Genomic DNA, 14,297 nt, shown 5'->3' on the forward strand with positions numbered 1-14,297 from the left:
TCTAGTGGCCGTTGCTAGTGTCTCTTCTGCATCTTTTATATTGTGAGCCCTTTGGGGACAGGGAACCATTTATTGATTTATTTTGTTTTGTAAACCACTTTGGGTACTTTTGTTGAAAAGCGGTACATAAATATTCTTAAGTGATTATGACGATAATGATGATAATAATTTCAACGGGCTGTTTTCTGGTGCTGCATTTTAATGGTGAATTATCTTCTATTTTGAACTCTAGATAATACATTGATGTTTCAAACCATGTCCTATTAGAGGTTTTTTTAGTTTATTGTATTTTAATATTAAATTTTTTCTCCTGTAGGCTACTTTGAAGAACAAGACAGAAATATTGTGAAACACATACATACAATCACAGGGTAGCAATTCCTGTATCTGTGTGAATGTAAGAAGCCATAAAAGTGAATTGTTTCCTGAGAAAGCCACACAATCATATAACATACGAAAATAATAATGTACAAACTGAAGTCATGTAACACACTGATATATACACTGAACTAAAGAAAGAGGAGGATCTTCCAAATTATTACGTCTACAGCAGGGGTGTCCAAACATTTTGACAGGAGGGCCATATCATCTCTCTGATACTGTGTCAGGGGCCAGGAAAAAAAAGAATTAATTTACATTTTAAATTTGAATAAATTTACATAAATGAATATATTACAGGTGGAAATTATACGAATGAATGAAGGTCTTGTAGTAGCTCAAGGTCTATAAAAGGCCTTGCACAAAGCAAGGCCAGCCTTTCCTTTGCTGCCAATGTTTCATCACAGATGTGAAACAGTAAGTAGTGGAGGAAGCCCTCGTCCCACAGCTCAGGTGAGAGGTTCAACAGTCATCCTCACACTGAAAGCAGTTGTGTAGGGCCAGCATGGGCTCCAGCAAGTCTCTGGAGGGCCACAGGCTCATTGGAGACTGGGGGCTTCCTGCGGGCCGAATTGGAAGCCCCCGAGGGCAACAAGTGGCCCCCAGGCCGGGGTTTAGGCACCCTGATCTACAGTATTTAAGATTTAGAGGTTATACATTTCTTGTCCAAATGGTACAACTTGTTTAGTCTGGTAGGCTGATAACAGAAAGTTTCCTGCAACACATGCAATAATACTATCCATGTTCTCACATATCTGGAAAGTCATATATATAGAAAGAGCTGAGGACAGACTAGGATATTTCAACTTAAAACATTTATGAGATGTAAAAAAACCCATAGCGTACCAGAATCTTGGTGTCATGAACAGTATTCTCAGGGATCGTGACCCAGTATATGCTTTTCTCCCACCGCGGTGCCTGGTTAAGTGCATCAGTAATGGTGACTGTAAGTTGCACAGAGCTGCTCCGGTTCCCACCATCTCTGGCTATGATATAGCTATTTATTTGGAATGTCTACAAAACAATTTGTAACAGCCATTCAAGCCAAAAATTGAGCATTCATTTGCTAGAACAGACTGCAAATACTGCAGGCATTCCAGCTGCAAAAATGGTGACATGCTATAAGCAGAAGGTACCTTGGAGATGACATGATTCACATATACCCAGCCTGTGCCAGGGTTGATTTTGAAGTATTCTGGCTCTTGAAGCAACATGGAGTATGTGATGACAGCATTCACCCCTTGGTCATCATCATGAGCTGCAGCGCGGAGAAAACTTGTTCCCACTGGAGTGTCTTCACGAAGGAAGTCTTTGGAAAGATTAAGTACACCGTTTCTGAACACATCCTGGCGATGAGAGTCACAGCACTGTCTTGCTGGTTGAAATAACTCTAACGGCAATATTAAACATGTTTTGCTGGACACCAATACATTCCACCTTTCATCTATACTTATAGAACATAAAACTACATTGCTGGGTTAAGCCAAAAGGCCCATCTTATCTAGTCTCTGGAGTCTGGCAAGCAGGGTGTGAAGGTTACCCAATTATTTTTTAAAATCTGCTACCTTTCTGCCCAGTATGGGCACCTCATAATAAAAACAAGCAAACACGTAAAATTAAAACCAAATGAAAGGTTATTGCCTTCGTTTTCTATTCAGCCCCGAACACACTCAGAAGTGAAATGCATCTCAACTATGACGTTTCAGTTATCGTGGCTAATAAATAGCATCATTCCCTTAAAACAGTGGTTAGGACTTGATAGCAAAACCTCAATTTTTTTTCAGCATCGCCATGCCATAGTAAACTATTTTGCCCCTGCAATCATCTGCAGTTAAGAACATAAGAACAGCCCCACTGGATCAGGCCATAGGCACATCTAGTTCAGTTTCCTGTATCTCACAGCGGCCCACCAAATGCCCCAGGGAGCACACCAGGTAACAAGAGACCTCATCCTGGTGCCCTCCCTTGCATCTGGCATTCTGACATAACCCATTTCTAAAATCAGGAGGTTGCGCATACACATCATGGCTTGTACCCCGTAATGGATTTTTCCTCCAGAAACTTGTCCAATCCCCTTTTAAAGGCGTCTAGGCTAGACGCCATCACCACATCCTGTGGCAAGGAGTTCCACAGACTGACCACACGCTGAGTAAAGAAATATTTTCTTTTGTCTGTCCTAACCCGCCCAAAACTCAATTTTAGTGGATGTCCCCTGGTTCTGGTATTATGCGAGAGTGTAAAGAGCATCTCCCTATCCACTCTTTTGCCACAGTTTGTGGCAATGGGAAGACAAGATACAAGTATCACTTGTTCAGCTGCTAAGCTGTGCAGAGTGGCCTTCATACAGTAGTAGTGTAAGTAGCATCTATCCTTCTGTATCCATATGTGAACTGGGTAAAAGGAATAGATTGCAGACCAAATGTTACCTGAAGTTAAATCTGTCATGAATAGATGAGCTTAAACCAGGAAGCAACCAGAAATGGTCCTTTTATGTGTCAATACAGCTGAGGAAGGGCAACCCATCTTGGAACTATAGTACGTATGCAGCAAGTGGGGGAAGGGTTAACACTTCCCCCTGCACCATTTTTACACTGAAAATTCCTCCCCCCCCCCCACATTGGGGACACCTAGCTGCTTTAAGAGGACAAGTTCTGGAACAAAAGGAAGGTATCTCACAGCATGCCATAGTCGCAAGTAGGTTCAGAGCCCCTTACCACTGCTTTGAGTTCGCTTCCTGGTTTAAGCCCATCTGTTCGCAGGTTTAAGGCCATGTGTCATTTGACCTCAGCACACATCACTGTAATAATAAAAATAATAATACTGATATTTATATACCACTTTCTGGTAATTGGATTACTCCTCCGACTTTATTCAAGGTGGTTCACATAGGTAGGCTATCTCTAAAACCCTGAGGGGATTTTTACAATAACAGAAAAGTTCTGTCTTTCAAGAACCGCGCAACATTTCAGATGGATCTTTCACGGTCTGGTATCACTTCTGGTCCCCAGTTGCCTCCCACACTGGCTGACAAGCAGCTCCTTCATCTCTCACTTGAAGGGCAGCCAAGACTCACTCACTCTCTCACACCAAAGAGCAGGTGGAATAACTCAGCTCAGCTTGTCAGCTGCTTCAAAGTCTCGCCTTTCACAGAGCTGCCAGTGGCCTCGAACTGGCAACCTTCAGATGTTATCTTCGGGTTAAGGGAGGCTCTATCCTCTAGACCAGCCATTTTCAACCACTGTGCCATGGCACTCTGGTGTGCCGCGAGTGGTCCACAGGTGTGCCACAGGAATTTGGGGAAAGGTCATTTTTTAATAGGGCCAATGGGAGATGTGAGCCTCCACTGGCAGCATGGTGTGCCTTGTCAATTGCCAAAAACCTGGTGGTGTGCCTTGACCATTTTTAGTTCCATGTCAGTGTGCCATGAGATGAAAAACATTGAAAATCACTGCTCTAGACTTAACTTCCTGTATTCCACAAGCCTACGTCAGATTTCACAGACAGGATACAACATGACTACTACTAATGACTACTGCGACTACTCACATTGATAGCGGCTGTTCTCAAATTTGGGGTCATTGTCATTCACATCAGCAATGAAGACGGTGATTTGACACACACTGATTAGTGGCTCCTGAGCTTGGTCTGTAGCTGTTACAGAAAGAGCACACGTCCTCTGCTTCTCTCGGTCAAAACTCTGAGCTGTAGTGATAACTCCTAAAGGGAAGCAATACTATCAGGGAGACAGCAGGGCCATCTTTGGTATCAATTACAGTTTTCACAAGCTGTAAAGACTAAATGTTTCTCTCTTGTAAACTTTTGGTTCCACAAAATGGCTTCCTTTTGTCTTCCACTCTTACCATTTATTTTCTTTGTACCTCTCACAGTTAAAAGTACATAAGAACATAAGAACAGCCCCACTGGATCAGGCCATAGGCCCATCTAGTCCAGCTTCCTGTATCTCACAGCGGCCCACCAAATGCCCCAAGGAGCACACCAGATAACAAGAGACCTCATCCTGGTGCCCTCCCTTGCATCTGGCATTCTGACATAGCCCATTTCTAAAATCAGGAGGTTGCGCATACACATCATGGCTTGTACCCCGTAATGGATTTTTCCTACAGAAACTTGTCCAACCCCCTTTTAAAGGCATCCAGGCCAGTCGCCATCACCACATCCTGTGGCAAAGAGTTCCACAGACTAACCACATGCTGAGTAAAAAAATATTTTCTTTTGTCTGTCCTAACTCTCCCAACACTCAATTTTAGTGGATGTCCCCTGGTTCTGGTGTTATGTGAGAGTGTAAAGAGCATCTCCCTATCCACTCTGTCCATCCCCTGCATACTTTTGTATGTCTCAATCATGTCCCCCCTCAGGCGTCTCTTTTCTAGGCTGAAGAGGCCCAATTGCAGCAGCCTTTCCTCATAAGGAAGGTGCCCCAGCCCCGTAATCATCTTAGTCGCTCTCTTTTGCACCTTTCCCATTTCTACTATGTCTTTTTTGAGATGCGGCGACCAGAACTGGACACAATACTCCATAGCATAGCAAGCTATGCATAGCAAGCAAGCATAGCATAGCATAGCAAGTAGCATAGAAGTATACAGAAATGTACTGAAGAAGTCCCCAAACTTCCAATGTGTTTGTGACTGACTGTTCTTCAAAATAAAGGTCTAACACAGTGGTGCAGCTGGGGGGGGGCAAAGCGCTAAGTTTTGTAGGGAACCTCACTGCAGCATGCAAGCAGCCCCTCCCCTTCGGAGCCATTCCAGGTAGGGGAGGAATGCCTTTATTTTGCTACCCATACCTGGAATGGCTCCGAAGGGGCAGGGTCGCTTACACGCTACAGTGAGGCTCCCTGCAAAACTTAGTGCTTTGAACCCCCTCTAGCTACGGCACTGGTCTCACAAAAAAATTAGCTGGAAGAAAATTAGCAGAAGTTATAACAAACTTACTGAAAAGAACCTGCAGTAGTCAAGACTAAAATGCATCAGGAGCCATTAAATTATTAAAGGAATTCTGGTGCATTCAAAGAAATTTCTTTGATTTTTTTTTTAAACAGAACATCTCTCGTGTTAATACAAGGTTGTAACACAGATATAGCTAATGGTAGCCTGACAACCAGTTTAAAATGAAGAAAAGCAACTTCCACTGGGAGTGCACAGGAGATGCAAGAGTGGAGAAATGGACAACCCCTCCCCTGCCTGTTCTTTATCTACTCCAAAACAGCTCTTCCTCCCACCAGAGGATTTTTAGTGTGCGAATGCATACATTTACAACTCCAGAGGGAAAGCAATGGGAGCAGTAGGGATTTGGAGTGGGGAAGGGTAAAGCATCCCCTCACCCACTGTCACTTCTCCATTCCTGATCGCCCCCCCCAAAAGCAGTTTTTCCTTCATCCCAATGGGCTCAGAGCTGTGAAAGTGTTCTGATTCAGCAGAATATAGACACTAAAACTGTAGCAGTTACATGGATCAAGTACAGCTGTTCTGACCTGAACTGGGATCAATATTGAACCCTGGTGAAGCTCCATCTCTGTGCATAAGACCGTATTTCACTTCTCCATTCATGCCAAGATCTGCATCATAGGCTTCCACCTGCAGGACAAAGGTGCCTGGTGGCTGGTTTTCTAGCACCCAGGTGTTGTCGCTGTAGTACGCACACTAAAATACAAGTAATTAGCAGATTACATGTTTAACCATATGATTTACTTATCAAGTAAGGTTCAGCATTACTCAAAGGCTTTCAGTTAAAATAGAAAGATAAGCAAAGGCTTCAAGGAATAGTGTTTGGAATTTTCCTTAAAATCATACTAAAGGCTAGTTGCTTCCACTCTAGCAGTTCAGTCTGAAATCACTACCCTTTGTTCACTCACTTCTAATGAAAAATCCAAAGAACGTCAGTGATCTTTCACTGATGTTCTCTGGATTTTCCATAAGAAGTGTCCTAGTGCTCTCTTTTTCAGAGGTTTTATTTTTTTGCCCCAGACCAGTTTTGTGAGGTTTCTTGTTTGTTTTTTAATTAAAGCACAATTACAGCACCAGCCTGTCCTGTGTAAACAGGCAAAGTGCTAGTCAGGATTTTCAGGGTTGCTTTACCATACAGTAAAAGCTTTCTTTCCAAGTTGCCCTTGAAAATTTTTTTAAAATCCCCTTTTAATGTTTCTTATTGATTTCCTCTCGTTTCTTTTCTTTTGCTTATACTGTACAGCAAAAAGTGTTACTTTGCTATATAAAGAGAAAATAAAGTCCTGCCCCACTTAACAGGAACAGACAACTACAGGCTTCCACAACTAGAAGACTTAATTAGAAGTACACTCCATTAAACGGTATAGTTCTTACTTCTGAATAGATATGTATGAAATTGAACTATAAGAGGAGCTACTCAAGGGACGATTAACAAGCTACTAATCTGTAAACTGCTGCCACACCCAACTGGAAGCAACAGAAAAGGCAGAACCTGCAAGCAGGAAGCAAGCAGCTGCTGGAATAGAAGTGCCTCTGAACAAACATTACAGAATGGTTTTGACAATGGCAAATCAGCTTACCTCTCTGAAAACAGGCTTGTTGTTGTTTATGTCATTAATTCCAACAATGACTTCTGAAAAGCTGCTGAGAGAACTTGGTCCCCTAGAGGAATTGTCATCTACAGCAGAGATATTTAAAACATATTGTGGGCCCTTCAGTTTAGGTGAAGGGTTTCTGCGAAGTCTGAGAATACCTGGATTAGGAATGGGGAAAGTGAAGTTAATGACGAAAAAAGAAGAAGTTCATACTGTTCTACTGCAATGTATGGATGTGAGACAAGAACACTGAGGGTGCAATCTTAACCCCTTATGTCAGTGCTTTCCAGCACTGGCATAGCGGTGCCAATGGGACATGTGCCACATCCTGCAGTTGGATGTCACTCACGGAGGCCTCCTCAAAGTAGGGGAATGTTTGTTTCCTTACCTCAGAGCTGCATTGCCCTTATGTCAGTGCTGGAAAGTACTGATGTAAAGGATTTGGATTGTGCCCTGACAGGCCTAAAATTTACGGCTGATCATTATCAATTATAGCTGATACAATTATAGATTATACAATTCATCTACAAAAAGTTATAACGCTTGTTTTATAAAGAGACAGGATCTACAGGTCAAGCAAGAGCATGGCACCTTAAGTGTGAAGTGTTTAATACCCAATTATTACGACCAATTAGAATCAAGAAAGTGAGTCAGCAAACGATCTACTCCTGAATATGGCCAGGAATATAGAAAAAGGCCTCTCCTGCAGCTATGGAGATCTTGTTTACTACCACCACCACCTCTCCTAGCTTGTTTGTTTTCCCTTCATTTCAGGGCAGGGGAAAATAAAGCCTCAGCTAGATTGGCACCGGAGAAGAAACAGCTTCATCGCTGGCCAGTTTGGGGGTTTGAGTTCCTCCCTGAACTGTGCAAATCTAGCTCTATTTCAAAGTTCTTACAGGCCAGAAATACAGAATAATTCAGCCCACACTGATTTCTGAGAGTCCACACAATGGACATTGTGAAAATCATCATAACCTTGCAGAAAGGTTATTAGATAATGTCTATCTCACTTTTCCAATTCTAAGCAACATTCAAGGTAGTCTATGATAACGAACAATAATTAAAAAATAGCCTTAAGACAATATAATCAATATAAAAGCAGCAAATACAAAAAGAAGAGAGACAAGACAGCTACAGACAGTTCAAAACTTTGCTGAAATAGCAGGGTCTTTGACCAAACTGTGAAACACAAATAAAGAGGGGCATTCCAGGGACATCCTAGGTGCAAAAAGTAAAAGGTCTCTTCACATATTCCTGCCAACCACATTTCAGAAGATGGTTGTATGGTGGCAAGAATGGGTCTCACCAGCCAATCTCAGTGGTTATGCACTCTAAGTGTTGAGCCAGGAGTCATGGAAAGTGACAACCTGAATAAACCAAAAGTAAAAATTTTGGGAACCATGGACAGAATACTTTTCAGAACTTGAGACCAAAAAAGCTTCCCTATTCTATATTTTAGGAGAATTTATCAGGAAAGCTTTACAGGACATCATTCCTAGCATGCTAATTCAGTGCATGAACAGTCTAAAAAGCATTCCTATAAAACCACATGAGTGCGATATTCAAAGGTCTGCACAATATCACACATGCGTGTGAGTTACTGGAAGAGAATACGACGCCTGTTCCTACCTTTATGGCAATCCAATTCAAAATTCCCTTCTTCATTACCACTGGCAATTAAATACAAGACTCTGTCTCCATCAGGATCTTTAGCATGGACAGTGGCCACTAATGTTCCAGGGCCAGCATCTTCCAAGAGGAAAGTTCTATAACTGAAGCAAAGAAAAAAGAATTGCGTTCTTGTTACTAAATTGCTAATAACCCCTGCTAATTGGGTAAGAGGCACTTTTTCAGGTGGGTACTCCTTTTTTTAGCAGGGGGAGAGGAACTGGCCCACCTCACCCCAGCACTGTCTGTTCTAGTGGCTGTCTGCTGGTATTCCTTTGCATCTTTTTAGATTGTGAGCCCTTTTGGGACAGGGAGCCATTTAGTTATTTGATTTTTCTCTGTAAACTGCTTTGTGAACTTTTAGTTGAAAAGTGGTATATAAATACTGTTAATAATAATAATAATAATAATAATAATAATAATAATAATAATAATAATAAATTGTTCAGCAATGTTCCATTATACAGAAAGACTTATTTAATACCAGCCATTTGACAACAGCTCCCTTTGTCACTGAATATCTCTTATAGTGGGAATCCTACACATAAATACTCAGAAGTACTGTAAGTTCTTCTGAGTTCAAAGGAACCTATTCCCAGGCAAGAGTGTACTCGGATATAGGATTGCAACCGTACACAGTGAAGAGAGAACGTTGGCTTATATTATTGTAGACTATGATACTGAAATCAGTTGTGTATCTTCTCCAAGTAAGTGCCAGAAGCAAGGAAAATATTAATACCAAAAAGAAAGCTCCTTTAACATTAAACATAATTTCCTTTTTAGCATTGAGAGATGAAAGGGAAAAAATTTTCAATAAACAGCTCTCAGACTTACTACAGGAGTCTAGCAGGTAATGCTTGTTTTTATCATGCATTAAATAAGATGCAGTAGTCAGTACCTAGGAGACCAGATATACTGCATGGTTTATAACTACAATTGATCCGGCCACTACATAATCATGCCATGGTCAGTTTTATGTATTCAATAATGCACAGCATGACTAGAACTGTCTCAAAAAATACAGAGTATATTGTGTCATCCATCTGCATATACACAGACCACACAGAACACTTTCCTGTCTCTCAAATGCCATGTACCTAGATACACATGCAACATCTGTAGTCTATTTAATGAAATTTTCACCTGGAGTCTTCAGATATGTTTTCTGATAATGCCACTGAATCTGAGTTGGTTTCCTTCCTGTTTTGACTGACAGAGAGCTATGTACCATTTCAAACATTCTGACATAAGTCTAGTTAGCACTTCAGAATTAGTATGAAGTGGAGACCAATGACAAGGTTGAAGTTCTGCTTACACAGGTTTGGAAAACACTGGGGCTTCGTCATTCACATTTGCCATGCGAATGCGCACAGATGCAGTCCCTGTCCGAGGAGGATACCCTTTATCTACGGCAATGACCACAAATTCATACATGTGATTTGATCGCTCAAAGTTAAGTCGCTGATTGGAACTGATGGCACCCTCGGGTGTGATGGAAAATTCTGCACTTTGAATGAAATAGACGATCTCGGAATTGGAGCCGGAGTCACAGTCTGTTGCAAGAACTGAAACCAGGAGCATTTAGAAAGAAGAAAAACCATAAAAAGCCAGGGTGCAATATTGCCTACAACACTAGTCGACTCTGATTAAATACAGGTTTCATCATTAATAAAAGACTATCTGAATACCTAAAGACATTTCTGCAACAATATGACAATCACCAAGCAGAAACAATACTCAAGAATTAATTGTTTAGTGATGCAATATTTATACAGAAGTGAAGCAAGTTAGAAAGTGGTCTCGTTGTGTTGAATTTAAACCTACAAATGTCCAAATACTGGAAAAACATTCTGCAAGTTTAAAGCAGAAACTGCCTGTGCACAGTGCTGACTGGTTGGTGCCTGTGCTATCAATAAGATACTTGCTCCCTCACTCCACTCCCACCACTTCTGGAGTTGTTCTGCAAGTCTTTTAGAAAAGTTTCAGGTTTTTTAAAAAATAAGATAAAGGATGGACAAAAATAAATAATCTTTAACATAAAAATTTTTTTATAGGTCAGCAGTAAATCTTAAGCATGGGGAAAGGGAAAGATCATTGGCTCAACTTCCAGAAACAGAAAAAGGCAAGATTTTTGAATGCTGTCTTATGGCATCGAAGGAGCACAATGAAGAACAGGACAGTCCTGCATACATAAGCCACATTTAATTGGGAACCAATAGCGTTGCTGCGGCTTCATTTAGTTCTTTTGAACTAAAGACTGAACCAGCATTCAACTTCTTGATACGTAAATTTCAGAGCTAAGTTCACCCACTAGGAGTTGCAAGAACCTAGTGCAACCTCAACTTTTAACATTTGGTCTGTCTTCTAAAATCATGCTGCACCCTCTTTAAGTTTCATTTGCACACATGATATTCTGAAGAAACAATCTGTTCGGTGCCTGCTAGATTCAATCTATCAAAGAGCTGATGTTTGCACTACAGAGTCAAACATGATCTTAAGAAAAAGAGCTTATCCTGCCTACTGTTCTGAGCTGTTTTTAACACCAAAGAGAGATGCTTCGCAACATCCCTAAAGACAGTCTGAAAACACTGATCAGAAGGGCTTTAATCTTAAGAGTAAACACTCTGTCAAAATGTCCAATGCAATTAAGCAGATGTTACTCGCAAACAGTGGGCAGTCATTTAAGGAATTGGGGGGGAAACAGGTCAAGAATGATCACTTTGTTCATCGTGCAACAACAGAATAAATACAAAGCAAAGTATAATGATTATAATCAAAGTATAATAGTTGGAGGTGGGAGGAATAATAAGCTTCCAGAATGAAATCTTGTGATATGTAGATGTGTTCTTTACAGAAATATTTGTTTTACACCACTGCAAAGTAATCAGTAAAGACCTTCATTTTGCCAGGAGATGCCACTCAAGACAACAATTTTTAGGCTAAACTAGAAGTCTCTTCTTTTTTTTTTTTTAATAATGTGTATCAAGGAGACAACACCAATGGAATTTACAGAATCATGAACATACTGAGAAACTGAACTGGCTTTATTAGGCTTCTATTCCAATTCCAGCTGGACATCCCCTCCCCCCAAAGATGGACTTCCAAATTCACCTTGAAATGTTGGTGAATACATACATGGCACAATCTACTAGAAGCTGCTCTTGAACAGTCCTTTAAGGAACAGAAATCTTTAAATATCTCTTTTAAGGAATGGAAACTGCTTGAGAGTAACAGCTCAGACAATTTAATAAACCACAGTGTGATGGACTGTGAACATGAGACACCCCCTCCAAAAAAGAGTATCACACCTACACACTGTCTGCTTCCCTTTTTCCCTACAGCAGAGCTGTGTTAGAGGAATCCTTGTTTGGTAACCAGCTCCATGTACTGACCAAACCCAAGATCTATGGTTTAAATGTGATTTAACCATGTAGTTTTGAGTCCTGGTTTGGGACCAACAGTGAAACCAGTTTCTGGGTGTGCACAACATGTGAAACCGTAGTTCAGTGAACTAGCATTTGTCTAAACCAGACCACAGATTCTCCTTGTGGCCACACACAACAATGGGCAGAAAATATATTTACCTTGCAGTAAAAATGTTCCTACTGGGATAGATTCAAGAACATTTTCTTGATTATAAATAGATTGCTGGAATTCTGGAGAGCAGTCATTTTCATCTGTGATATGAATGATGACCTGCATGGGAAAAACCACATGAAGTGAAAAGAAACAGAGGACCCTGACTGATTTCCTGTAACTGAACACACGGTGCTTTTAAAACAAATGTAGTTTATTTCAGAAACATACTCCCTGTGTACCACACATGTCCTTTTGCATATTAAGCACAAAATGATGAAGGCCAAGCTGTAGGCTCATTATTAAAAATTAACACCAACAGATGTCCTTTTATATGTTCCAGTACTTCTATGCGGCAGGTGTTCTAAATGTCATGTACAACATTTTATGTTGTTCAACAATCACTAGCACTGCAATTATTTTAACCAGGACCTTACATTCAAACAAGACAAGATGTTAAATGCGTCAATTTCACGTAAAGCCTAAGACAACAATAGTAGCCTTGCAAGGACCTGATCCAATCTGAAGCAGTGGAGTTCATAACTCTTTTACTTCTATGCCATGTTCCTGCTGAAGATGCCCTCTGAAGTTACTGCAAGCCCCCCCAATACCATTTGTTTAGTTTTGTTTGTTTGTTTGTCTGTTTGTTTGTTTGTTTGCTAAACACTATCCATAGGGGACACAAACTGGATCAAGACCATGTCAGGGATGAAAAGTTAAAGCCCACTCAATCTCTCTGCAACTACTGTTTAGCGACAAAATAAAACATACACACACATCCAAAGACCAACATATGAACATAACAAGAGCCCTGCCAGGATCCATCTAGTCCACCTTCCTGTATCTCACGGTGGCCTACCAGATGCCTCTGGGAACACACAAGACCACAAAAAACCTGCATCTTGCTGCCCTGGCATCTGGAATTCTATTTACTCTTCCACCCACCAACAAAGACTACCATACTGCACTGGGATTTAACGTGTGATACTTTATTAAACACAAGTGACCAATTTTTAAAGCATGAAACCTTCCCTCCCTCACCGGTCTGGGGTAGGTGAAAAAACTTCACCAACTCAGCTACAGGTGAACTCAGCTACAGCTCAGCTACAGCTACAGCTACAGCTCAGGTGAAAAAACTACAGCCAACTCAGCTGTGAAAAAATCCACAGCCAACTCAGGTGACAGAAAAAAAATTCCTACCTGGCCATCATGATAAGCTAACAGCTAATCTCAGACTATACATTCCCATCATGGCTTGTATCTTGTGATGGAGTTTTCCTCCACAAATCTGTACAATCTCCTTTTAAAGGCATCTAGGCCAGATGCCATCACCACAACCTGCAGCAAGGGGTTCCACAGACCAATTACATGCTGGTTAAAGAAATATTTTCGTTTGTCTGTTCTAACTCTCCCAACACTCAATCTCAGTAAATGTCCCCTAGTTCTGATGTTGTGTAAGAGGGAAAAGAGCATCCCTCTATCCACTCTAGGCATCCCCTGCATAAATAAGCAACAGCTTGCTCCTAAGAGTGCCTCATCAGAGGATACATTTTGAACAGCATTAACTAATAACTTGCTATCTTTTAAAAAACTTAATATGCTTTTTGTATCAGGCCAAGGGAACATTTTGACTTTACACCAAGACATCTGGAGATGTCCCTGGTGGACTGATTTTGAAGCAGCCTCCATGCAAAGGTCTTAATATGTGCAGCACACTTTGGGAAGGCTCAGTAGAAGAGGACTTGCTCTATATGCAGAAGGGCCTATATACTTACTCCATATTGTCACCAATAGGGCATTATGCACAGAAAAGAAAAATCTTCACTCTACCTCGGTCACACTGCTGAGCAAGCTCTCAGTTTCCAAGGCTTTTACTAAAAAATGGTAGAGGCGATGTTCACTCTCGTAGTCCACTGGATGAGTCAAACTTAACTCTCCAGTCTCTTGGTCCATCCTGAATAGGCCACTGGGATTCATCAGCAGAGTGTAACAGAGAGGTTGGCTCTGGAAAGAAACTGCTTCAACAACAGCCACTCTGGAAAGGAGAGATTAACCACAAGACAATTTATTTATTTTGGGTAGAAACAAATGACAGAAGATGTGAACTGGTACT

General features: G+C 41.1%; 1 protein-coding gene across 1 annotated transcript in view; it reads right to left on the reverse strand.

The window, feature by feature from the left end:
• LOC136648280 (neural-cadherin-like) overlaps positions 1 to 14,297 on the reverse strand; it is a 66,087-nt gene that overhangs the window by 35,233 nt on the left and 16,557 nt on the right. The window contains exons 4-12 of the mRNA XM_066624396.1: positions 14,015 to 14,219; positions 12,193 to 12,304; positions 9,924 to 10,173; positions 8,570 to 8,712; positions 6,923 to 7,095; positions 5,870 to 6,038; positions 3,925 to 4,095; positions 1,515 to 1,687; positions 1,225 to 1,392 (exon numbers count right to left, since the gene is read on the reverse strand). Coding sequence (XP_066480493.1) covers positions 1,225 to 1,392; positions 1,515 to 1,687; positions 3,925 to 4,095; positions 5,870 to 6,038; positions 6,923 to 7,095; positions 8,570 to 8,712; positions 9,924 to 10,173; positions 12,193 to 12,304; positions 14,015 to 14,219 — 1,564 coding nt within the window. The remainder of the gene's footprint in view (positions 1 to 1,224; positions 1,393 to 1,514; positions 1,688 to 3,924; positions 4,096 to 5,869; positions 6,039 to 6,922; positions 7,096 to 8,569; positions 8,713 to 9,923; positions 10,174 to 12,192; positions 12,305 to 14,014; positions 14,220 to 14,297) is intronic.

The sequence above is a fragment of the Tiliqua scincoides genome, chromosome 4 (genome assembly GCF_035046505.1).
Source record: "Tiliqua scincoides isolate rTilSci1 chromosome 4, rTilSci1.hap2, whole genome shotgun sequence".
NCBI lineage: Eukaryota > Metazoa > Chordata > Lepidosauria > Squamata > Scincidae > Tiliqua > Tiliqua scincoides.